Source organism: Salvelinus fontinalis, chromosome 35, assembly GCF_029448725.1.
Source record: "Salvelinus fontinalis isolate EN_2023a chromosome 35, ASM2944872v1, whole genome shotgun sequence".
Lineage (NCBI taxonomy): Eukaryota > Metazoa > Chordata > Actinopteri > Salmoniformes > Salmonidae > Salvelinus > Salvelinus fontinalis.
In genome coordinates, this window is record NC_074699.1 from 16,255,768 (window position 1) to 16,277,695 (window position 21,928).

General features: G+C 43.3%; 1 protein-coding gene across 3 annotated transcripts in view; it reads left to right on the forward strand.

Moving 5' to 3' along the window:
• The window catches only part of LOC129834374 (ankyrin repeat domain-containing protein 11-like), a 145,994-nt gene extending 124,533 nt beyond the window's left edge, over nucleotides 1–21,461 (forward strand). For 2 of the 3 annotated variants that reach the window (XM_055899293.1, XM_055899294.1), the window contains 9 exons: nucleotides 3,840–4,013; nucleotides 5,021–5,221; nucleotides 5,562–5,704; nucleotides 5,793–5,940; nucleotides 6,090–13,336; nucleotides 13,539–13,637; nucleotides 13,917–14,084; nucleotides 14,221–14,313; nucleotides 14,434–21,461. In XM_055899293.1, coding sequence (XP_055755268.1) covers nucleotides 3,840–4,013; nucleotides 5,021–5,221; nucleotides 5,562–5,704; nucleotides 5,793–5,940; nucleotides 6,090–13,336; nucleotides 13,539–13,637; nucleotides 13,917–14,084; nucleotides 14,221–14,313; nucleotides 14,434–14,619 — 8,459 coding nt within the window. In that variant the 3' untranslated portion in view covers nucleotides 14,620–21,461. The remainder of the gene's footprint in view (nucleotides 1–3,839; nucleotides 4,014–5,020; nucleotides 5,222–5,561; nucleotides 5,705–5,792; nucleotides 5,941–6,089; nucleotides 13,337–13,538; nucleotides 13,638–13,916; nucleotides 14,085–14,220; nucleotides 14,314–14,433) is intronic. The other variant, XM_055899295.1, reaches the window with a different exon arrangement.
• The last annotated feature ends 467 nt before the right edge of the window (nucleotides 21,462–21,928 follow it).

Consider the following 21,928-nt stretch of genomic DNA (forward strand, 5'->3'; position numbering starts at 1 on the left):
GGCTCCGAACCCACAAGTTGACAGTGTTCTACGGTGTTAGTTATCTAGGCCTAGTACTACCCTGTCAGTACATAAATTGAAGTCAGTGTGTGTGGTGGAGCCTTATTTGAGTGCATAACATCCATTTGTATGGTTCTAACAATGCACTCGATCTCTACTGGAAGTTTTCTCCCCGAGGCATCTGTTAGATGAATGATGTAGCTAATTGCAGTGATTTGCTCTCATCTTGAACACACTGTTTGGACAGATTGCAAGGCATTCTTCTAGAGATGGTAGTTTGTGTAGCAGATCGTTGTTGTACCCTGTATTGGCGTGGAGACCATCGGCAGGCCTTGCTGCGGGAGTGTAGGAGTCATGGCCAGGGCTCCTCAGCGAGGAGACTGCTCTGGATAAGGCTATGAGGAGTGGGAGACGGATCAGAGACGGTGATGAGTGCAGATCAGCTGCTGCCAGGCTAGCACACACATCATCTTCTTCACGATATGGCAGGAATACAGGATGCCTGTCTTATCAGCAGGTGCAGCAGGTGCTGCTTTCAGTAGGGGTGGGGCTGCTGGCTTGAGGTCTTCTTCCCCGCAGCCCAAATCAGCCATGTCTGTCTGCTGCACACCACCATTATTCAGATCCCTGGAGGGAGAAATGTTTTTGTAATATTTCATCTCCCATCCTTTGGAAGATCCATGAATTATTCACTGTTACTTGACTTGATATCAGATTTGGTCCGGGTTCAGTTGTTTTGGAGCTTGACAGTCTCCACTAGGTATATTAGATGGGCTAGTAGTTGCACTCTGCCTAGACGTTCTGAAAAGGTTCCATTGTTTCGCCAGACCATCTTTGACCCCTTGTGTACGGTACCCTACATCAGGATGGCCCAGTGTACACTGTACATAGAGATAAGGAGGTCAAGCAGTAAGCGGCAGCTCTTTAGTAGGCCAACGTGGTGTGAGAGAAAGTCCTCCGGTACTCTGCCCATCTGTCTCTCTGTCATTACCACCACTGAAGACTGTTGTTCTGCACCGACACTTTCCTCTGCTCTCGTCATCGTAGCCAAGCACAAAACAGAGCAGTGACACAATATCCTGTGGCCACTTCCGGTCTCTTCTTCCGTCATTTCCTGTTTGCCGGCTGTGTCTGACTGGGCTGCTTGACAACGGAGCGCTCTCTTCTCACCCTGTTTTCTGAGTAGGAGGGAATTGCCTCTCAATATCCCACGCCATGACATTCTCCTGAAGGTAATCTTCATACAGGAGCATGAATGTGTCTGGCTCCTGTGTGACTGGGCGGCGGTGGTGGTGGTGGTAGTGGTGGTGTTGGCATGTGTGGTAGTAAGCGCTAGTAGTGTTCATGCTTTGTTTTCAATCTCAGTCTAAGAAGGAAGACCGAGTTGTGGTGCTAATGTGTTTACACGTTGACCATGAGATCTCAGCCTGCCTAGTCGCCTCACTTGTGTCTTCACAGTTGATTCCCATGTTCTACGTAATTTAACACAGGCCAGTCCTACGTACACATTGCAGTAAAGCAAACAGAGCTCATCAGGTCTACCTCTAATAATAGAACCTAACTCTCCCACGGTGCAGGAACCCCCAACTGACAGAACTGGTCTGACTACATTCATAGCTGTCACTCAGAGAAAGACAGGATGTTAGCATGCTTGATGTCCGAAGTGGAATGATAGAAAGATGATCTTGTCATCGTCTTTTGTTGTCCTACTGAATTTGGGGACACCACAAACGGACTAGGCCTACCTGGTTCCTCTGGTTGGGCTGGTTCTGGTTCTGCCTGCCCCCACGGTGGGAAGCTGATAGGGAAGTTTCCACAATAGCCAAACACAATGGTGTCATGGGCCCATTGTAACTTGACTGTTGTCTTGCTGTGGGCCCCGCCCCTGGCCTAGGCTGGCGTTCTTGGGAACAGTGAGGTAGCTTGGTCTCCCTCCAACTTTCCCATCAGATCTCTCAAGTTAAAAGGAGAAGTCAAATGCCACATCATCATGACGATGCAAAACGCATCATCATGTTGTGGCAAGTGACACATTGTTTCTTGAAAGTCCAATGTGTCTTGAGAACGTGACTGCTGACATGCCAAACATTTTGGGACTGTATCAACAGTAGACTAATGAACAAAATGTCATTTTTGAGTGTGTTTTTCCTTGAAGCCGATCTTTGAATCGTCCAGTTGAAAGCAGAGAGTAACTGGCTCTTTTCCACAAGCTAAACACCGGTTTTTAAACAACTGCACACTTTTGTCTGACTGTTCACTGTGTGTGTGCTTGTGGGAGTGTGTAGCGTGTGTGTACATGTATGTACATACGTACGCATGCATGCATGGGAGAGGGAGAGAGTGGGAGATTGAGGGATCAACGTAGTTGAAGTTACTTTGTATACATAGGCCTTTTGCCAGTGTATATATAGTCTAAAATGTTTCTTAACTATTTAATTGTTTAATTAGAAGCAGCAATGGATGTCTATGGGCTTACTTTGCATTTTCAGATTCCTCTGTTAATTCCATCCTTGTAATCCATGTGGGATGTGTGTGAGGGTTATCCTGCTGTTTTGTTGTTTCTCCCGTCTTCCCACTGTATCTCATTTACATTGAAAATGGATCACACATGTTTGCGTGCCGCTTAGCCTACTCAATGCATGTCCAAATCTGGTAGAAAAAGTCATTGTAATTAGAGGCTTGTATGTGGTTTGATAGCAGCCCTTTTTAAGTACTGGAGCAGGCTCATTACTGACTGGGGCCCACTGTAAAGGCTTGGAAAAGCAACTCTAGCGTTTTCAGTCCTCGACATCCACCGCCTGAAACATCCACTGCTGTGGTTCGTGCTGTTTAAGTCTGAATAAAAGGAATGTGTCTAAATGGCAAATTCCTTTCAGAATGTGAGTGTGTATCAGGGGTGGGGGTACATTAGGCGTAAGTATTCACAGATGTTAGTGAAAGTTCATCAGCTCTGACTATGGAAAATCTCTGGAAAGGGTTTTGTGACCGGAAGCGCCAGCTGCCATGTTTCCTACTCCTATTAATTCTTGTTTGTGGCCTTGAGCAATCCACTGTGTTGAGAGCTACAGCGAGCAGGCTTGTAGATCACCCCTTTTGATTAGACGACGTGTGTTGTCTCCATGGACGCAGTTGAAGGCCATGTCATTTGTTTTTATTGATGGCAAAACGTTTTGGAAGGGTCTTGTAGCTGGCCCAGTTTGGACTTGTTCGAACATTGACGGAGCATACCTCCAAATCGTCCAGCAGTTACAAGTGTATAGTGTTTATGTGTCTCAATAGTAAAGTAAGACTGACATTTGCTGTGGAGATTTGATAATTCCTCATGACACTGAAAATAATTGATGGGGCGTGTCTTTGAGGAGCAGCTGCTTTTGTCCAGCAGCAAGTCGCCATTGTGATGACCTTGGCTCGGCCACATTGAAATGAACACCGGCCATTTTGTAATCACTGTCACTCTACAGAGTCACACCCCCTGAGAGAGACATAAACATCAGATGGTCAATAGTTGACCCCTCCCTCCCTCTGGGGCAGCTGGGTTTAAATGCCCACCACCATCCGCTGCCTCAGAAGATGGATGCGAGCTAAACTAGACTAGAGGTTGGTAGGGGTTCCACCTAGGGGGTTCCTTAGAACATCACCGAGGACACTTATCTGACCTGTTGCCATGGAGATGTTTAATGAGTGTTATCAATGACTGTTGTGGTCAGAATTGAAATCACTTCAATTTGACATGCTGAAGTAAAAGCTGATATAACCTGAGCAATTTGCTATCCTGTGTTTGTATGTGTGTCTGTGCTACCCATAGGCCTCACATTGTCCATTCCCCTCTCTCCTCACAGAAAAGCAAGGTCCGGAACGGAAGCGCATTAAAAAGGAGCCCACCAACACCAGGAAGTCAGGCCTGCCGTTTGGGATGGGCATGCCAGGGATCCGGGCCGGGTACCCCCTCTCTGAGCGGCAGCAGGTGGCTCTTCTCATGCAGATGACGGCTGAAGAGTCAGTCAACAGTCCAGGTGCGTGTTTGTCATGGATGCCACGTCTCTGAGGGTTCAGCGGGGGGTGGGATGGAGGGGGGGTGCTTTGTCCCTGGTGCTTAGCGTCCCAGCCACACTTTTGCTCCATGCTTCATTAAAGAACAGACCACACTGCTTAATTAGAATTAAATTATACAAGATAACCCTCATCAATTTCCATTACTGCAGTGAAATGGACCTCTGCTGTCTTAATCCACTGTTCATTTCTGGGCCTGGCTGGTTGTGGGGAGATTTTTTGGGCTCTAGAAGTTGGTGTCACATTCCTGTACGGTAAATTGTTGCTGCTTTGTTTTAGGATGTAGCATTTAACCATGAGGGAAATGAAAGGAGTTTACCCCAGGGATTGACTCTGAAGGGACTAATAGTGCCATATCAGATCTGTCCCAAACCACAGAATATCCAGACCCAGGCTTTTTCTTCAGTTCATATCTGCTATCTGTATTTAGATTCATCGGATCTAGCATTTCCTCTAAACATTGCGATTAAAACGTTTAGGAAACGTAGGCTTTAGTAGGCTATATCCTCTTATTAAGTAATAGCGCTGATCTGTGTGTTGGTGATTATGTCGTGCTTCTGATTTGGGTTATATGTTTCCTGTTAGTATTATTTGGCGGGTTGCTGCTATAAAAAAAAAAATCTGTGCCTGAGGTTTGTTCCTTAAAGACAGAACCCAGATGAAGTGAGTTTCAAATAGCATTCAGGACCACGCTCTGCAAACTCAATAATGTACATGTGGTTAAGGCTTTGGTTTAATCCACTAAATGTGATGAAATGAACTCGAGCAATTGGTAGTCTTGGAGTTCTCCTCCTGATGTCTTGGGCAAGAGTGCCACCTACAGGCGATGGAGTTGTAACAGTTGTTTTTCAATGAAATATTCTGCACTGTTACATAATGGTACTGTAATATGTAGCCCTATGCTCATGTTTTTACTATAGAAATGAATCATGCCAATTCTATTAACTCTGTTTTTGTCCTGTTCTTGTAGACACAACACCAAAGCATCAGTCACAGTCAAGTCTGGGCCAGAAGGGAACGCCAAACTCTGCATCTAAAACCAAAGACAAAGTAAACAAGAGAAATGAGAGGGGCGAGACGAGGCTGCACCGGTCAGCCATCCGCGGAGAGGCACGCCGCATCAAGGAGCTCATCAGTGAGGGAGCTGACGTGAATGTAAAAGACTTTGCAGGTGAGTCGCTGCCACTGCAGGCTGGTGGTCATCTTACTCTCTCTGCTCCTCCTCCTCTCTCTGCTCCTCTCTCTCTCTCTCTCTCTCTCTCTCTCTCTCTCTCTCTCTCTCTCTCTCTCTCTCTCTCTGCTCCTCCTTCTCCTTCTCTCCTCCTCCATGCTCCTGCTTTTCACCTCATATCTCCATAGTTCTGTATTACTTTTTATATTTATGTAAATAGTTGCACATTTCTTTGCTTCTCTAGCAATCTAAAATGTTCAGAATTTGGTGCTATAATAATTTTGAATCCGACATTTGAGAAACATTAGAGCCGTTCTTTAACTGTGTTTGGGATTCACAGGCTGGACTGCACTGCATGAAGCGTGCAACCGAGGCTACTACGACGTGGCCAAGCAGCTGCTGGCAGCCGGTGCAGAGGTCAACACCAAGGGCCTGGACGATGACACCCCTCTGCATGACGCATCAAACAACGGGCACTTCAAGGTAAGTTCAGCGTTACGTTTGTGATTGCTCATGTAGAAAGCCAATTGCCGTGTTTAGGTCTGAGACCAATGTTTCTGTTTCTTTGTAGGTGGTAAAGTTGCTTTTAAGGTATGGAGGGGACCCTCGACAAAGCAACAGAAGGGGTGAAACCGCGTTGAAGGTTGCTAACTCCCCAACGATGCTCAATCTGTTGCTTGGAAAAGGCACGTATACCTCCAGTGAGGAGAGCTCGTCAGGTGTGTGACATTTTATACCATGAGTAGCTCTGAACACCTTCACTCTGCCATTTGTTACTTGTATTTTAACTTCCTTGCTTTTCCTTTAACCACTGGGTGTGACAGATTTTTTCTGTTCTTTAACTGTTCTTTATTTATCTATTTTTCAGAATCCTCAGAGGAAGAAGATGCCCCATCGTTTGCCCCATCCAGTTCTGTTGATGGCAATAACACAGACTCAGAGTTTGAGAAGGGCCTGAAGCTGAAAGGGAAGAAAGGGCTGGATCAGCCTCTATCCACAACAACTACCCCCGTCAAGGACGAGTATGAGTTTGACGAGGATGATGAGGAAGAGCGCGTCCCTCCGGTGGACGATAAGCACTTGCTCAAGAAAGAGTTCCGCAAGGAGTCTCCCAGTGTCACTAAGGCTAGCGGCTTAATTTCAGTACCGAAGGGGGAGGTGGTCAAAACCTATTCCAAAAGCAACTCGCTCACACCAAAGAAGGCTGTTAGACGGATTCTCTCTGACAGCTCAGACGAGGATGATGGGACGTTGTGTTTCACACCTGTGCCCACACCACGGCAACCAGCGCCACCTACTAATACCAAGGCCCGGGACTCTGCTACAGTGAGCTCTAAACAGCAGAAAGAGAAGACTAAAGTTAAGAAGAAGAGGAAGAAGGAGACAAAGAATAATGTCAGTAAGGAGGTCAGATTTGGTAAAGTCAATGACAAATTCTGCACTTCTGACTCTGATTGTGGGGACATAGGGAGTGAGGATGATGAAGGCTCTATGAAGAGCTCGAACTGTATAAAGGACTCCACAATGAGCCTAAAAGAATCCTCTGCGTTCAGTACTCACTCTGCGTCCTCTTCCTCCTCTTCTCATGGAAGCATGAGCTCTCAGAAACTGACACCCTCGCTGACAGAGCATAACCCAAAGCAGTGGAGGACAGACGGCTGGAAGACTGTATCATCTCCTGTATGGTCAGATGTAAGCTCTCTCTCTGACTCGGTTAGAACAAGGCTTTCCAGTGAGTCGGACTACTCTTCTGCAGACTCAAGTGTCGAGTCAGTGAAACAGGTGAGAAAGAAAGCACAGGAAAACAGAAAGAAAAACAATGTGCACACCAATGCACTAGACAAAAAGAACTCTGACTTTCACAAGAACTCCAACACAGACAGTACGGTCTCCAAAACAGATAAAGATGGCAAAGTGTTGAAAAAGCATAAAGTAAAACACAAGCACAAAAACAAAGAGAAAGAAAAGGCTCCCAGTTTAGTGCTCAATCAAGACATGAACGAGAAATTTGTTAAAAGCTTTTCATTTGATTTTGATGATTCAAGGCAAAAGTCACTCCTTGTTGACACTGAGTCCCCAGCTGAAAGCAAGGTCAAGCTGTCTAAACATGAAAAAGAGCATTTGAAAAAGGAGGACAGGTTGTCGAAGGGTAAATCTGAGGACAGAGACTGGTCTTCTGGAAAAGAGGTGCAAAGAACTGCTAAAGAGGAGAAATCCAAGAAAACAAAAGAGTCCACCAAGGAGAAGCCTAGCAAGGAGGAGAGGGAAAAGCCCCTGAAAACTGAAAAAGAAAGGAGCCTCAAGGAAAAAGAGAAGCCCAAGGAGGAGAAACAACAAAAGACTCATAAAGAGGAGAAGAAGAAAAAGTCAAAGGACAAGTCATCTAAACCAGACAGGAAGAGCAGTGAGCAAAAAGAAGAAAAACATATAAAGGTGGATAAGGAGAAAAATGCCAGGGAGGAGAAAGAAAAATCTAAGAAAGAAAAGGTTCAGAAGGAAGAGCCTGATTATGAAGTCTATGATGTCGGTAACCGTTTCTTAAACCTAGAAGACACCAAGCTCAGTGCCTCAGACGACCACCATGACCGATGGGCGTCAGACCTTTCCTCTGACTGCGACCTATATGGAGATGACAGCTGGGATGCTCCTCCTGTGAAGGACTACAAAGAATATAAAGCAAACAACACTGTAAAGCTGATCGTTGAGACTGAGAAAATAGAGAGCAGAGACCGGAGGAAGGAGAACAAAATCAAAGACAAGAAATTAGATCATAATGACAAACGGTCAGAGAAAGAGCCTACCTCCAAGAAGAAAGAGAAAGACTCTTCAGAAAGAATCTGTGACAAGAAAAAGGATTTGACTGAAAAACAGAAACTCAACTCCAGCCACCCTGTAGAAAAGGAGAAGAAGCGAAAGGAATCTGCAGATACTGTCAAAGAGAAGAAAGAGAAGGACTCCACGGACAGCAGTAGAGACCGAAAAGATTCCTATGAGTTCACTAAAGAAAGAAAGGACTTGAAAATCAAACAGGAGTCTATAAGAGACGATTATGGGAATGATGCCTCCTTCAAAGAAATTGAAACTGTCAGCAAACCATGTGAAATTAGAGAAAGGAACCACTCTGGAAAAGAGAAGGACAGAAAGGGAGATGGGGTGGAAAAGAGAGAAAAGACTAAAGCTGACAAACACAAGGAAAAGCCAAAAGACCGATCTATAGAACAGGATAAGGAGAAGCCTGAGAGGACCTCAACTGAGAAGCTTTTGAAGGAAAAAGACACAGATAGAGGCTCTAAAGACAAGAAGGAGGGAGCTAAAGACAAACACAAAGACACACACAGCAAAGACAAGGACAGGAAGATGTCTTCAGAACAAACTAAGGACAAGAAAGAAAAGGCTTCACAGGACAAGCATGCTGACCGGGATAAAGATCTCCTTGAGGTGAAGAAGGAGGAGCGAAAACCTGAGAAAGTTAAACCTGAGAAAACATGGTACAAGATAGCAGACATTTTCACAGATGAAAGTGAGGATGAAGAAGACAATTACAATGGGGGTGTGGCCAAGTTAAGTGATTCCCTTGGGTTGTCCGATTCTCACAGGAAAGACTCCACATCTGACAGGGATGAGCTTGATCACTTCCAAACAGAAAAACCCAGAAAATATTCTGCTGAGGCCAAACACACAACAGAAAAACAGAAAGAAAAAGACCACAAGAAAAAAGACAAGACCACATTTGATATGGGGAAAGAGAGGAAGGGTTCCTTAGAGAAACACAACAAAGAGAAGAAAGTAAAGGATTCTGTTGATGCAAAACACAAGGAACGCAAAGACAGAATGTCTGTGGACTCAAACCAAGAGAAGAAAAACAAGCAGAAGCTGTTGGACAAGAGGGAAGCCAGTGAGGAAAAGACCAAGAATAAATATAAAGACAAGCAAGATCATGTTAACGAAAGAAAGCCCTCAAAGGGGAGTGGGGAAAATGAAAAGTCGCTCTTGGAGAAACTGGAGGAAGAGGCCATGAATGACTACAAGGATGACTCCAATGACAAGAACAGTGAGTTATCCTCAGACAGCTTCACTGATCAGGTTCATGAGCCAGTGCTCAGCAGCTACTATGATTCCTCCAACATCAGCCTTCCAGACATTACTGATGAGAGACGAGACTCACTCTCCATATCTAATCCTCAAGACAAGTTCAGAGAGAAAGAGAGGCACCGGCATTCATCTTCATCATCGTCCAAAAAGAGTCATGAGAAGGAGAAGGACAAAGTCAAGAAGGAAAAGGGGGATAAACAAGACAAGATAGAGGAAATAAGAGAATCCTATGGACGCAGAGAAAGTCTGCCCTTTGAGAAAGAGCCTATGCCATTAGAAGCGGACCCGTACACATTTCCATTTGGGTCTAAGGGTGATAAAGATGAATTTGAGAAGACATTGGAGTTTGAAAAGGAGATGTCTAAAAAAGCTGACAAAGACAAAGTGAGTACTGTCATCAGTGATAAGATCAAGGACAAAAAGAAAAAAGAGAAACATAAGGAGAAAGTCAAAGAGGAGAAGCACAAGTACACTGATGGCTTTGGATCACTTAAACACTCCAAGGAGGATATCAAATCTGGATTGAAAGAGAGTCCTCAAATTACCAATTTGAAGGAAAGATCAAAGGAAGACAGTCCCAAATTTGATGTGAAAAAAGAGCGAAACCGAGACTCTTTGGACAAAGACAGTAGGGCGGACCATGTTAAGTCCAAGGTTAAAGAAGAAAATGAAAAAGTAATTCAGTCTAAAGACACAGCTCGCAAAGACAACCGTCCACGTTCAAAGCTTCTGGTTGATGGAGATCTCAAACTAACCAGCTTTGGGCAAATGTTAGGTTTAAAAGACCAGGAGATTGAAGAACGCCATAAGAAGCATAAGGAGAGGATGAAGCAGATGGAGAAACTAAGACACAGATCAGGGGATCCCAAACTTAGGGATAAAACGAAGTCCACTGAGGAAATAAAGAAAAATCGCAATGAACTATCATCCAAAAAATCGAATAGTTTAGAATCTGCATTGAAAGAGAAGAAGCTCAAAGATATTGGTCTCCCAGCCCAAATTATGTCTCCGGAAAGAAAGCCACAACCCCTTGACACTCACAATTCAAAGGATTGGCTTGCAGGCCATCAGATGAAAGAAAATCTCCCTGCCTCACCTAGGCAAGATCAGAATAGACCAACGGGTGTTCCCACCCCCACATCTGTAATCTCTTGTCCCAGCTATGAGGAAATCATGCAGACGCCACGGACTCCATCCTGCAGTGCAGAGGACTACCCTGATATAATGTTTGATGGGTTAGATTGTCAGAACTCATCAGCCATGGCCATGTCTATGAATGCCTGCTCCCCATCCTTCTTTGACAGGTACTCCAACTCATCACACACCTTCCAAGAAGGGACTTGTATAACTCCGGCTAAGAATCTCCAGTTGCCCCTTGTCAGTCGATCGGCTTCGTCTGATGTTAGAAGACCCCTGGAAGATGAGTTCAAAGCTGAAGCTGGCAAGTTTCTACAACACATTTTGCCAGACGCCTCTGAGTTTGACTTGGCAGCCTCTCAGCCTCCAGAAGACAAGGCAGCATCAGTGGAGAGACTTGAATGCCTGTCTCCTCCTTACTTCTCACCTATTAGAATGCTGTCTCCCGGGCTGGAACTTGCCCAGCCTGCACTAGATGGGGCCACCACAGCAATAGCTGGCACAGAGACCTGTGAACACCTACCTGAGAGTGTCTACAATAACTTCCTGATGAAGCCCTCAACGCCAGTCCACAGACCTGACCCCCAGGAGCCGTGTCTGGACATTGCTGCTCCACCCACCCCTGCACCTGCTGCTCTTCCTCCCCTGGATATTGATGACCTTTCTGAGCCTCATCAAAGTGAGCCCAGTCTTGTTCCCTCTGACCCAGTCAGTGGCAGTGAGTATCTGCCCCCTGTTGTTGAGGAAGAGGAGGAGGAGGAGGAAGAAGAGGACTACGAAGAGGAGGAGGATGAAGACGAGGAGGAGGAAGGGGATCTTGAAGAACCAACAGATGCTGATCATCATGCTGCTGAGGAGACGAGGGACGTCTGCTCATTCTCTCCTCCAAGGGTTGAAGAGCCTTTGAGGAAGGGCTGGGCTGAATCTCCTGAGAGAAGAGTTGCAGAGGTGCATCAGTTGACTCCCCCACATCCACCACCCAACCTGGTGGAGAACTCCAGTGATCATACCATCAGCTGGAACTCTGAGATGATCTTGAAATCTCCTCAAAGGACTTATGGGGAAATAGAGGCAGCTGTCTCCAAGATAACCAGCCCCTTCTCGCATTCAGACAGTGATTTGCAGCACATTACTGCCATACCTGGCCATCCATCAGTGACCCCTCCATATGCTGCTTACAGGTCTTATGTACCTGACCCTGACTTTGACGAGCAAAAAGAGGCTGTGGAGGACATTCCAATTTCTCCAGCAAGACCTGAAATGACACCCATGGAATTGGAACCAAACTACTTGACAACCCCCTCATCCTCCACAAGGTTAGAGTCTTTCTTCACAGACTGCAAGCCAAACTTGGAGGATAATCACCAGATGGACTCAGAGCTTTCTTGTGCAGTACAAGACGGCAGACAAAACTCCCATGGCTTTACTTCTGAGAGCCATATGCCTCTAGCAGTAAGCAACGAGCCAGTGGTGCCCTGGACAGACCCGTTCTCAGCTACAGTGGATGAGCTTGATGATCTTGGCCCTTTCTCTCTACCTGACCTCCCTTCTCTCTCCCTCCCGACCTCCCTGCCAGACAAGGAGATGCCAGAGCTTGACGTCAGAGATTCAGAGCCAGCCGACTACAAGCCTCCACCTGCTCATATAAGGCCTCCTGCGATTGAAACAATAGAGGGCGAAGAGCTTATGGAAGTTGACCTGCCTATCCTGGCCAAACCCCTGTGCCCTTCCGCGGTTCTACCACTCAATGATTCTTTGCAGGATTTGGTTGTGCCCTCACCAAAACACAATTTCCAACCAGAATTTGAGTCTGAGCCTCAGAATGTCCATGAAAATAACTTTGTGAAACCACAGGTCTTTGAAAACAGAGCCACATATGAAGAGACTGATGAGAGTGATGGAAACATGATGTTCTCAGCTGTTAATATAAACAATACTCAGCATCACAGGCAGATGTCACTGACCGAGTCTTTATCAGTTGTAGTTACTCCATGTATGGACTCCTTGACAACTGTTAAACCAGAACAAATTGGGCAGATATCAGATCCATTTGTTGGGCCAACTTGCAGTCCAGTTCCCTCCGTTACTCTGCCAGTTGCCGTCACGATTTCTGGCACAGTCCATGTTTCGGAGGCTCTTGAGACAACGTCTAAGCTCACAGTCACTCTGACAACGTTGTCAACTGACCTTTCCAAGAAGGTGGAGGAGATCCCACAGAGGATGACCAGAAACAGGGCCCAGATGCTAGCAAAACAGGAGAATACCACCACCACCACCACCAAAAAGCAGAGTAGTAGAGTAGTAGCAGAGAGTACAACCACCACCACTATACCTGCTAGTGTGATACCTCCATCTGTCCCTACCCCTGTCACCATGAGCATGGCTGGAACCACAACCACCCCTATCCCCACCCCTACCTTTGTCCCCTTTGTTGTTCTGGAGAAAGAAAAGGAACTTGTCACCACCATCTCCACCACACCAACCATTACCCCGGCTCCACCGCCGCCGCCTCCTGTAGTGGTCAGCAAAACTAAAGGGCGGCCTGTGGAGGAAGAGGAATCCCAGACGCAGCATCCACGCAAGAGGAAATTCCCGAAACCGCAGGTTCAGCTGGTCAACACAGCCATGCAGCAGACCAGGGAGATGATTCAACAGACGCTGGCTGTCATTGTCAACGCCATCAAACTGGATGACATTGAACCCTACCACAGTGACCGCTCTAACCCTTACTTCGAATACCTACAGATACGGAAAAAAATAGAGGAGAAGAGGAAGATCTTGTGCTACATCACACCACAGGCCCCTCAGTGCTACGCTGAGTACGTGACCTACACAGGCTCCTACCTGCTGGATGGCAAGCCTCTCAGCAAGCTGCACATCCCAGTGGTGAGTACCTCCCATCTCCTACAAATGTTCACAGATCTGTTGATTCATAGATTTTATTTCATTACAATGATACACGTCAAGTAACTGCGTTCTTTGACCTATAATAACCACACAGCACATTTACAACAAAAGTTTGAACTTTGTTGCAATGGAAAGATTTGTTACATCATGACCTCAAATAATCATTGCCCTGGTTTCTCAGATTGCTCCACCTCCATCGTTATCGGAGCCCCTGAAGGAGCTCTTTAGACAGCAGGAGGCAGTGAGGGGGAAGCTGAGACTGCAGCACAGCATAGAGAGGGTAAGAACACGGACTCACTGTAATATCTATCCATCTCACTTCTGAAGTCGCACTGAGAAGGAGTGCTTTGAACAATCCTTTGATGAATGTTCAAAGCTGCTATGTAATAGAAATGCAACTACAATATGCATTTCTCCAACTAAGCATCGTAAAAAAAATTGTGACATTTCACGTTAACCTTATCAGTTTGCTCAAAAAGATTTTGAAGTAAAGTTGAAACTCCAGTCTGTCTTCCCTCTCTCTCTCTCTCCAATGTTATTGTATTGACTTTCCTTCCAGGAAAAGCTTATTGTCTCGTGTGAGCAAGAAGTACTGCGGGTCCATTGCAGAGCGGCAAGGACGATAGCCAATCAGGCCGTCCCATTCAGTGCCTGCACTATGTTACTGGACTCTGAGGTGTACAACATGCCAACAGAGAGTCAGGTGCGTCTGTGGGTGGTAAAAAAGGTGGGCAAAAAGTTGACAGACAGGGCCATTCACATGGGATTGTGTTTAGCCAGCTCTTCCAATTACTCTTAATATTTTATATACATATATAAAAATAACATCTGACATGCTTTAACTCTTGTCATCTTTAACTCAGGGTGATGAGAACAAGTCAGTGAGAGATCGCTTCAACGCTCGCCAGTTCATTTCCTGGATCCAGGATGTGGATGACAAATATGACCGCATGAAGGTAAATATGACCGCATTAAGGACTATACATCTTCTTTTATGGCACATTTGCTGTTTGGTTGATATGCGGGGTATCTGTGTATGGCAGTAGCATAATGGCCTATCTCTCTTCTCTTCTCAGACGTGTCTGTTAATGCGGCAGCAGCATGAGGCAGCTGCCCTGAACGCAGTGCAGAGGATGGAGTGGCAACTGAAGGTGCAGGAGCTGGACCCTGCTGTACACAAGTCTCTGTGCGTCAACGAGGTCCCCTCCTTCTACGTGCCAATGGTTGATGTCAACGATGACTTTGTGCTGTTGCCCGCGTGACAGAAACATGCACTCGTTCACAGAGTTAGAGGTCAAATATCATCACTTTTCAAAGAGACATCAAACAGAACGTATGGTAAGGGCTAGCCGGTTTGAAGAGGAATAAAACCTATATATTATATAGAAAAAATTCAAAGAAAAAAAAACTTGCTAATGATTCCCTTCCATGAGAGGAGGAAGCATCTTTTTACCGGGGAAAAACACAACTTGCACTTTCATCCCTCAAGTTTTTATGCTTTTGTTCAGAATATAAAAAGCAAAAACGGCTTTGCTTTGAAGCACCCAACACCACCTCCCTTTTAGGTGATGTTTGGACAGAGAATAGGGGAGAAATATTTTTCTGAATTTTTTGGTCCCCGTAAATGAAACCACAAAGGAACGCTGGAGAGGAGCCCTCCCACCGTTCTGGATCATCTCCTGGTGGATGAGAATGAGGCACTACGGTGGACACAGAGCTCCAGGTGAGCCTTGAGGAGGAGAAAGCAACACATGGCCAGAAGGGCATGCGCGATGTGGTGGTGCAACATGTGGCATCTGCGGGACCTCCAGCCTCTTCCTGTTGAAAGGACAGGAGAGTCTGTGTGGACGCTGTCTCTCTGGTCGGGACCATAAGGCCACACTCAGTCAGAGAGCCTCAGTCCTCTCTGTCCACAGCCCACCACCACACCCGGTAGAACCAGCATCCTGCCCCGGAGCAGAGCAGAGTACAGCCAAGGGTCCATAGAGTGTGTCAGGGGGTTAATGCCGGAGGGGCAGAGATGTCATCTTCCGCCTCATGGCCTGGGCAGAGGAGTGAGGCAGAGAATGGGGATGAACCGGAGCATCCCCATCAGAGTCTGGTCACCTGGCTCTGCATGCAGGAAGAACCAGCCTCTGACACTCTGCCAAGCTAGGTAGAACACACACACACACCTGTTCACCTGCAACTGACTGCAAATGGAAAAACAGGACAAAAGAATAATACAAGAATGTTGCGATTCAAAGATTCAAGACTAAACAGATGGTGGTTTAGAGGAGAATATTCTTCTTTTTGTCTGTTTCTTTACTTGGGCATTTAATTGTTTCTGAGGAAGTGACTTGAAACACTACAGAGCCAATATTAGTTTAATGGGAAAAAAGAAAACTGAAAAAAAAAATGTATTCCGTAAATGATGTACAGTTTTTATATTCGTTAACCAATGTATTCTTGCTGCCTTCTAGATAATTTATTTTGCCACACATTACTGCACAGTTGTAAATAACGTATGTACTGTAACATCACTCAGTTAAGTGTAAAAAAATAAATGAATAAAAATTATCTTTGTATGTACAGTTCACTTTCGGGCAGCACTTTCCCCCTCATACCCACGGGCCAAAATGTGTACACGTTGTCAGTATTTTAAAGACTCCAGTGCACAGTTGTAATGTTCCCATCTATAGGTTTTGTCCAGGGCTGGTCAAAATGAGTTACCTGTGTTGGAATCACCACAACGTACATAGGTAGTACAAAACCCCACCGGTTTGAACAATGCCCAAACTAAGGGCCACAACTATAGTCCTCAGATGTAGCAAAATGGTTATAAAATTATTTAAAGAATAGAATAGTTATATTAGTCATTGCTTTATTACACAATTATATCTGAAAAAATCAAAACCAAGAAAATGCCTTTTTACAGTGAATATTTTTAATTTACTGAGTGTTGGGCAAGTCAAACAAGGGTACATCTGGATTGGTCAAGAGTGTAATGCCACTAACAAGAAAAACTATCACAATAGTTTATAATTCTGGATGGGATTTTCTTTTTGTTTTATTCTTTCTTTAATCTACCCATTCATTTGACTTTAATTGTATGTGTGGGTCTTTATGAATAATATTCATCATGTTGGAGAATTTTCAGGCCACAAGACTAGGGATCTGATAGCCAGCTCACTATTTGAAATCCTTAACTTCCCTTTTTGAATGTCACTGTCATAGGCATCATATACAGGTTAACCGTTTTTCAGGCCACATCAGATTGACATGAATGTTACTGATCTCTTCTGTATACCACCTAAAACTACTCCTTTTTAGCAAAGATACAGGCCACATTCCATATTGGTTTTAAAAATGTATTCTTTAATTATGGAATGTGTTAGCTTCCAAACTCCCTGGGTCCATACTTGTGAACATAAGATTTATTTTTTTAAGTAAAAAATGTTTGTCTCAAAATGCACATCAGCCAATTGAAATCGTTGACGTAGTTGCATGTGATAAAATGCTCCATGTTAGCTGTTCCCATTACATAACCTGACACACATAGCCCTATGCTAACCTGACCCGACGGCAGTGATTGTCAGGTTACAAATTCTGCATCAGTCAATTTCAAATCTTGACTTAGATGGATGTAATAGAACCCTTTTCCATGAGAGCATCCTTAACAGATGTCAACCGGCACCATCTGCTAATCAAAGTTATAAAAACACACATGAAGTTTCAACTGGACCAATAGCTCAATGTAGCGAGCCTGGCTCCTGGTCATTTTTGCCATTTGCAACTGTCTGCCACTTCTCAGAATGGTGCTTGTTGAACCTCTAAAAGCCTTTGGAGGTGGGTGGTGGGGGGTTGTCCTAAGCTAACTTATGGAATTGTTTTAATATGGGCATACCATGGATCATTTAGCTATTTGATTTAGAATTTTAGGATCCCTCTAGGTATGAAAAAATATATACACATTTTTGGGGATACAATTGTGAATTTGGGCATTACTACTATAGCCCATAGAAACAAATTGAATAACACATTCATAAATGGAAAAACAAACAGTAAAAAAATGTAATCATAAGGAATAAGGTTTTGAAGTGTCTGTCCTATATCTAGGAGATCAGGAAATGTTTATATATATTTTTGGACACATTTAACCTATTTTTTTGGCACAAAACTACCTCCATACTTCCATTAATTTGTTTTAAAACCGGTACCAGGGTTATATGTCCCGTGACAGTTGCAAAACCCCATTGTGTTCTTGATAGTCTCATTTTTCCATAGAGTGGTCATATTAGTTATTAGGCCAACAGTTTGGACGTTATAGACATTTTCGTGAGAAGACTGATTTTCAAAATGTCTCCTTGTCTGACAAACAGCGCTGTAGCTCTGCCACGTTCCACCGCAGATGCGGAAGGCCGACATGGAGGATGCAGTGGATTGAGATGCATCCCATGCAAAACAACATATCTCTAGCTTAAACTGACAGATTTTTATAATGTTAATTAGATTGTCGCACAGGTACGTCAATAGACTTAAGGATTTGAATAAAGTTTAGATCAAAGCGGAGTCAATGTCTCGCAAGATCACTTAATGATTCATTAGTATTCTACATAGGCCTAACATACTGAATATAATAGCATAGTATAGCTCTACTGTTAGACCAAAATCACCACTTATTTTCTTAAGTAGGCTACAACATTTTATATGCATTATAAGAATCATCCACTTGGTCACAAATTGATTATTTGAATTGAGATTTGAGGACCACTAGTAAAGTTATTTCCTTAAAGGGGCAGTGCAGTCAAACATCACTTTCCTGTGTTTTATATATATTTCCATACTGAGGTTGAAATAATACAGATATGAAAATTATGATAATGCACTTTTAGTGTAAGAGCTGTTTGAAATTTCAGCTTGTTTGGCTGGGTGGGTTTTTTGTACTGCCTGGTGACATCACCAGGCAGTATAAGTTTAATAGGCAGTATAAGTTTAATAAGTTTAATAGTTTTCAGGTTACACATCCCTCCCATTAGGTTCCTCCAATTAGGCCCCTCTGACCACTCCCAGACAGTCCTTTTTTTTTTTTTTTTAGAAGCTACTGTATTTTTTACTATTTAATTGAAAACAATCACAGTAAGGTACTTAATTGTTACCCAGATATTGAAATAAAAATATTGGCATTGGACCTTTAACAAAAAAGCATGCCATGAAGGGGCCTCTAACCGCCTTAGCGCCATATGACTCCTCGCAGCGATGGTAGTAGGGGTACATGACGGCTATTTGACAAGAACATAAGGCTCTTCAACTTTTTTTAGCAATGTACGATTAACTTAAATGACCTTAATCTTTTTCCGTAAAAGCACATGGATGTGTGTGAAACAGATAAGCAAAAACTTTTCCATATATGCGAAAACATCCCATTTGAATTTTGTATAGTTAGTAGCTAGTAGCAGCATAGTCAAGGATGCGTCATGCAATGTTGGGACGCTATACTTTACAGACCAAGTGGAACAAAAGTAAACCTTGAATTTGGAGGCTTACAATATCCCTCTGGTGGCGAAGTTGACCTATATTAAGAAATGCCATTGGTTGGTGGATATAAAGTCTGAGATCTTTGATAGGCTGATGTGGAATTTGTTTCAGGAAATAATCACTGCCAACTGATCAGGTTAGCATAAGGCTAAATGTGCCAGGTTATGTAATGTGGAACAGCTGACGTAACATTGTCACATGCAACTATGTCATGATTTGAATTAGCTGATGCACATTTTGAGACGGTGAGAGTTTAAACTCAAACTTGTTCTAATGTTCGCAAGTATGGACCCCCTCTATTTATCTAGTTTTGTACAGTAGTGGAGAAGTTTACAGTAGTAGAAGGTGCTGCTCTTCAAATACTCAAAGGGTGGAGCCAAAGTAAAGATCATACTCCTCTGCGTAACATAGGTAAATTGTTCATTTGATTTAAAAGAGCTAGGTTTGACTTACATGCCCATGAATGAGATCTTTTTTAATTTTCCTTTTAATCAAAATCCTTTTTTGTTCAACTCAGAAATCCTTTCTATGACCAATCACCCTAAAAGCGAGTTACATCTTAGTTTATTCAGAACTATTTAGTGGACAGATATTAACAGGCAGGTAGTTTGTTTCACTATAGCTTCTCAACTGTACCAAGTGTAGGTGTATGTATTTGTCAGGGGTTTCTGGAAGTTCTAATGTTTGATTCATATTCAGTAGGCCATCATACTTTACTCTATTGTGTTGTATACCATGCTAAGAGTAAGGCCTACACTAGACAATTATTAAACTTTCACCTCCTCAATTTCATGAACCAAAAAGCAGACTTAGTTAACTCGTACACAAAGGGGGGAAGAATAGTGCAAAAGTGATAGTTAAGGATGTTTCTGTTTTTTTATCCATTTGGAATATTTTTTTGTGAGAATTGATTGTTTCTTCATTTTTGGTGGGTCCTGATTTAAAAAATATTTTTTGACCTACCACATAGGATGCCTGTCAGTCTGTGATCTGCACATTCATCCTAATGGCAATATTAAGTGACATTTTGTGGCGTTATGTACACACGTTCAACATAGCTGTGTATGATGTGTCTATTCAAGTGCAATGGGTGTTGCTACTCCAGTGGATGGGCAATCGACTAATTGTAGTCCTGGACATTTTGAAAGAGGAGAATCTAGTCAAAAGGCAGTAAAAGCATAAATAAATGTCATAGCACAGGTAGTCAGGGTCATGTAGACTTCAGCAGTTTAAAGCCCTCAATTGTTTATTTTTTGTTTAATTTTTTTTAAAGCTTTTTTTCTGAGGGGGAGGGGGAGTTTTGTCAACAGAATTCTTGTGTGTTTTAGATCCGTGTATGTGGTGTTGTCTTTTTGTCTTGTGTTTTATGCTTCGTACATAAGGAAAAAAAACAGTGGCATGTCAATCACTTCTTATGAGCAGAATGTATACCGTTACTACACCCTCACACCCTCAGTATTGTTTACAAGACATCAAGTGTGTTTCGGTTTCGTGTCTCTCACCTTAACGGTTTGAGCCCTGCCTTGATTTCTTTATTTGATCATTTATTGAACCATAAAGGCTTGAAATTGTGATAGCTAATTACAGTGTCAAATCCAACCTCGGTATTCAAAGCTTGCAGCAAACATACAGAGCAATAGTTTTAACTTTTTAAAATTTGTATTTTTTGATTAGCATATTTTTTTATACATTTGGTTGATAAAGAAAACATCCCCTGTGGTTTTTGTCCAGACACTGGTGTCTCTTACACATGTCCAAATATTCTTTCCAAGACACACCAGTGAAGAATAATTTCTATTAGGAAATGTAACAAACACCTGTCTCATTCCCATCTCCCCCCTACAGTGAACCACTTGGCCATGCTCTAGATTACCCTGTGACCTCTCATCAGTCTGCAACAAGTTACCTCTACTGTGTCCATCTGAGTGTTAATTTAATATTTAACTGGACATACTGTTATTTTACATAATAGAATCACAATTTCAAGCCTTTTTCTAGTTTTCTTTATTGAACAAGACAGTAGCTATTCTTTATAATGGGAAATGACTAATAAAGCATGGAGAACTACTCTTTAAATGGTAACAAATAACATATTTATTATCTTTCTGACACCTGTGGTATGTTTCAGTTAAAGGTCTCCGCTGTGTAAATTTTCCTCCTGTAATGCGTTAGAGACGTTGTACATAGTTGTAAATAAATATCCCAGGACGTTTTGCACCCTCCTCTTTGTACTAGTCTAAACTTGCGTAGAATGTGGGGTTCTAACAGCAACGAGACAGTGCGTTCGCTGCAGGTGATGTAACAATGTACCTTTTTTTATTTGTACAATGTAGTTGAATTGTGTACATATTGTTGGAGCAGCTATGGGGGAAGGGGTTTGTTGATGCTATCGTCAGTGCTGTAAAAGATCCAGTACTTAAACCTCTAGCTGTGTTGATTTCCTGCAAAAACAAAGGCGAGAAAAAAAAATACTAAACGGAAAAGTAAAAATTCTAAATTGTTATTTTCTACAGTTGCATGTACAGAGAGCGCGAGAACTGCTGTTGTTCCTCAGAGATTATGTTCGTAAATAAAATTTTGAAATATTTACTGTTTTCTTCTTTTACTTTGTTCTCGTTTATGCACTCTGAAATATGCCTTGTCACTCGGGAGATGGGCACATCTATTTTTAGCACCATGCCAACACGCACGCACAGTTTCCGAGCTAAATGATGAACTTTAACAACAGTTCGTTTTTATTAATTAAGATTGATTAGCACATTTATCACAGGCAAGTTAAGTTGATAGAATACCAATCAGTATACACGTGTAACACTTTACACCCGTGTATACTTTATTTGGCAGGGACAATGTACAACAAATCATCAGTCTCAGTATGAGAAAGTATGTGTTGCACCAGATTTAGTTGACAGCTAATTTACATTTTAAGTTTGTCCCAAAGGCCCTCGAGGCAACATTCAGGTTTCTGTGGCACCAAAGTGGTCAACTGAAACCAATTACAAAACTGTCTACAGAGGTAGGAGAAACACTGGCGGCTCTCTCTTGCTTTGCCAG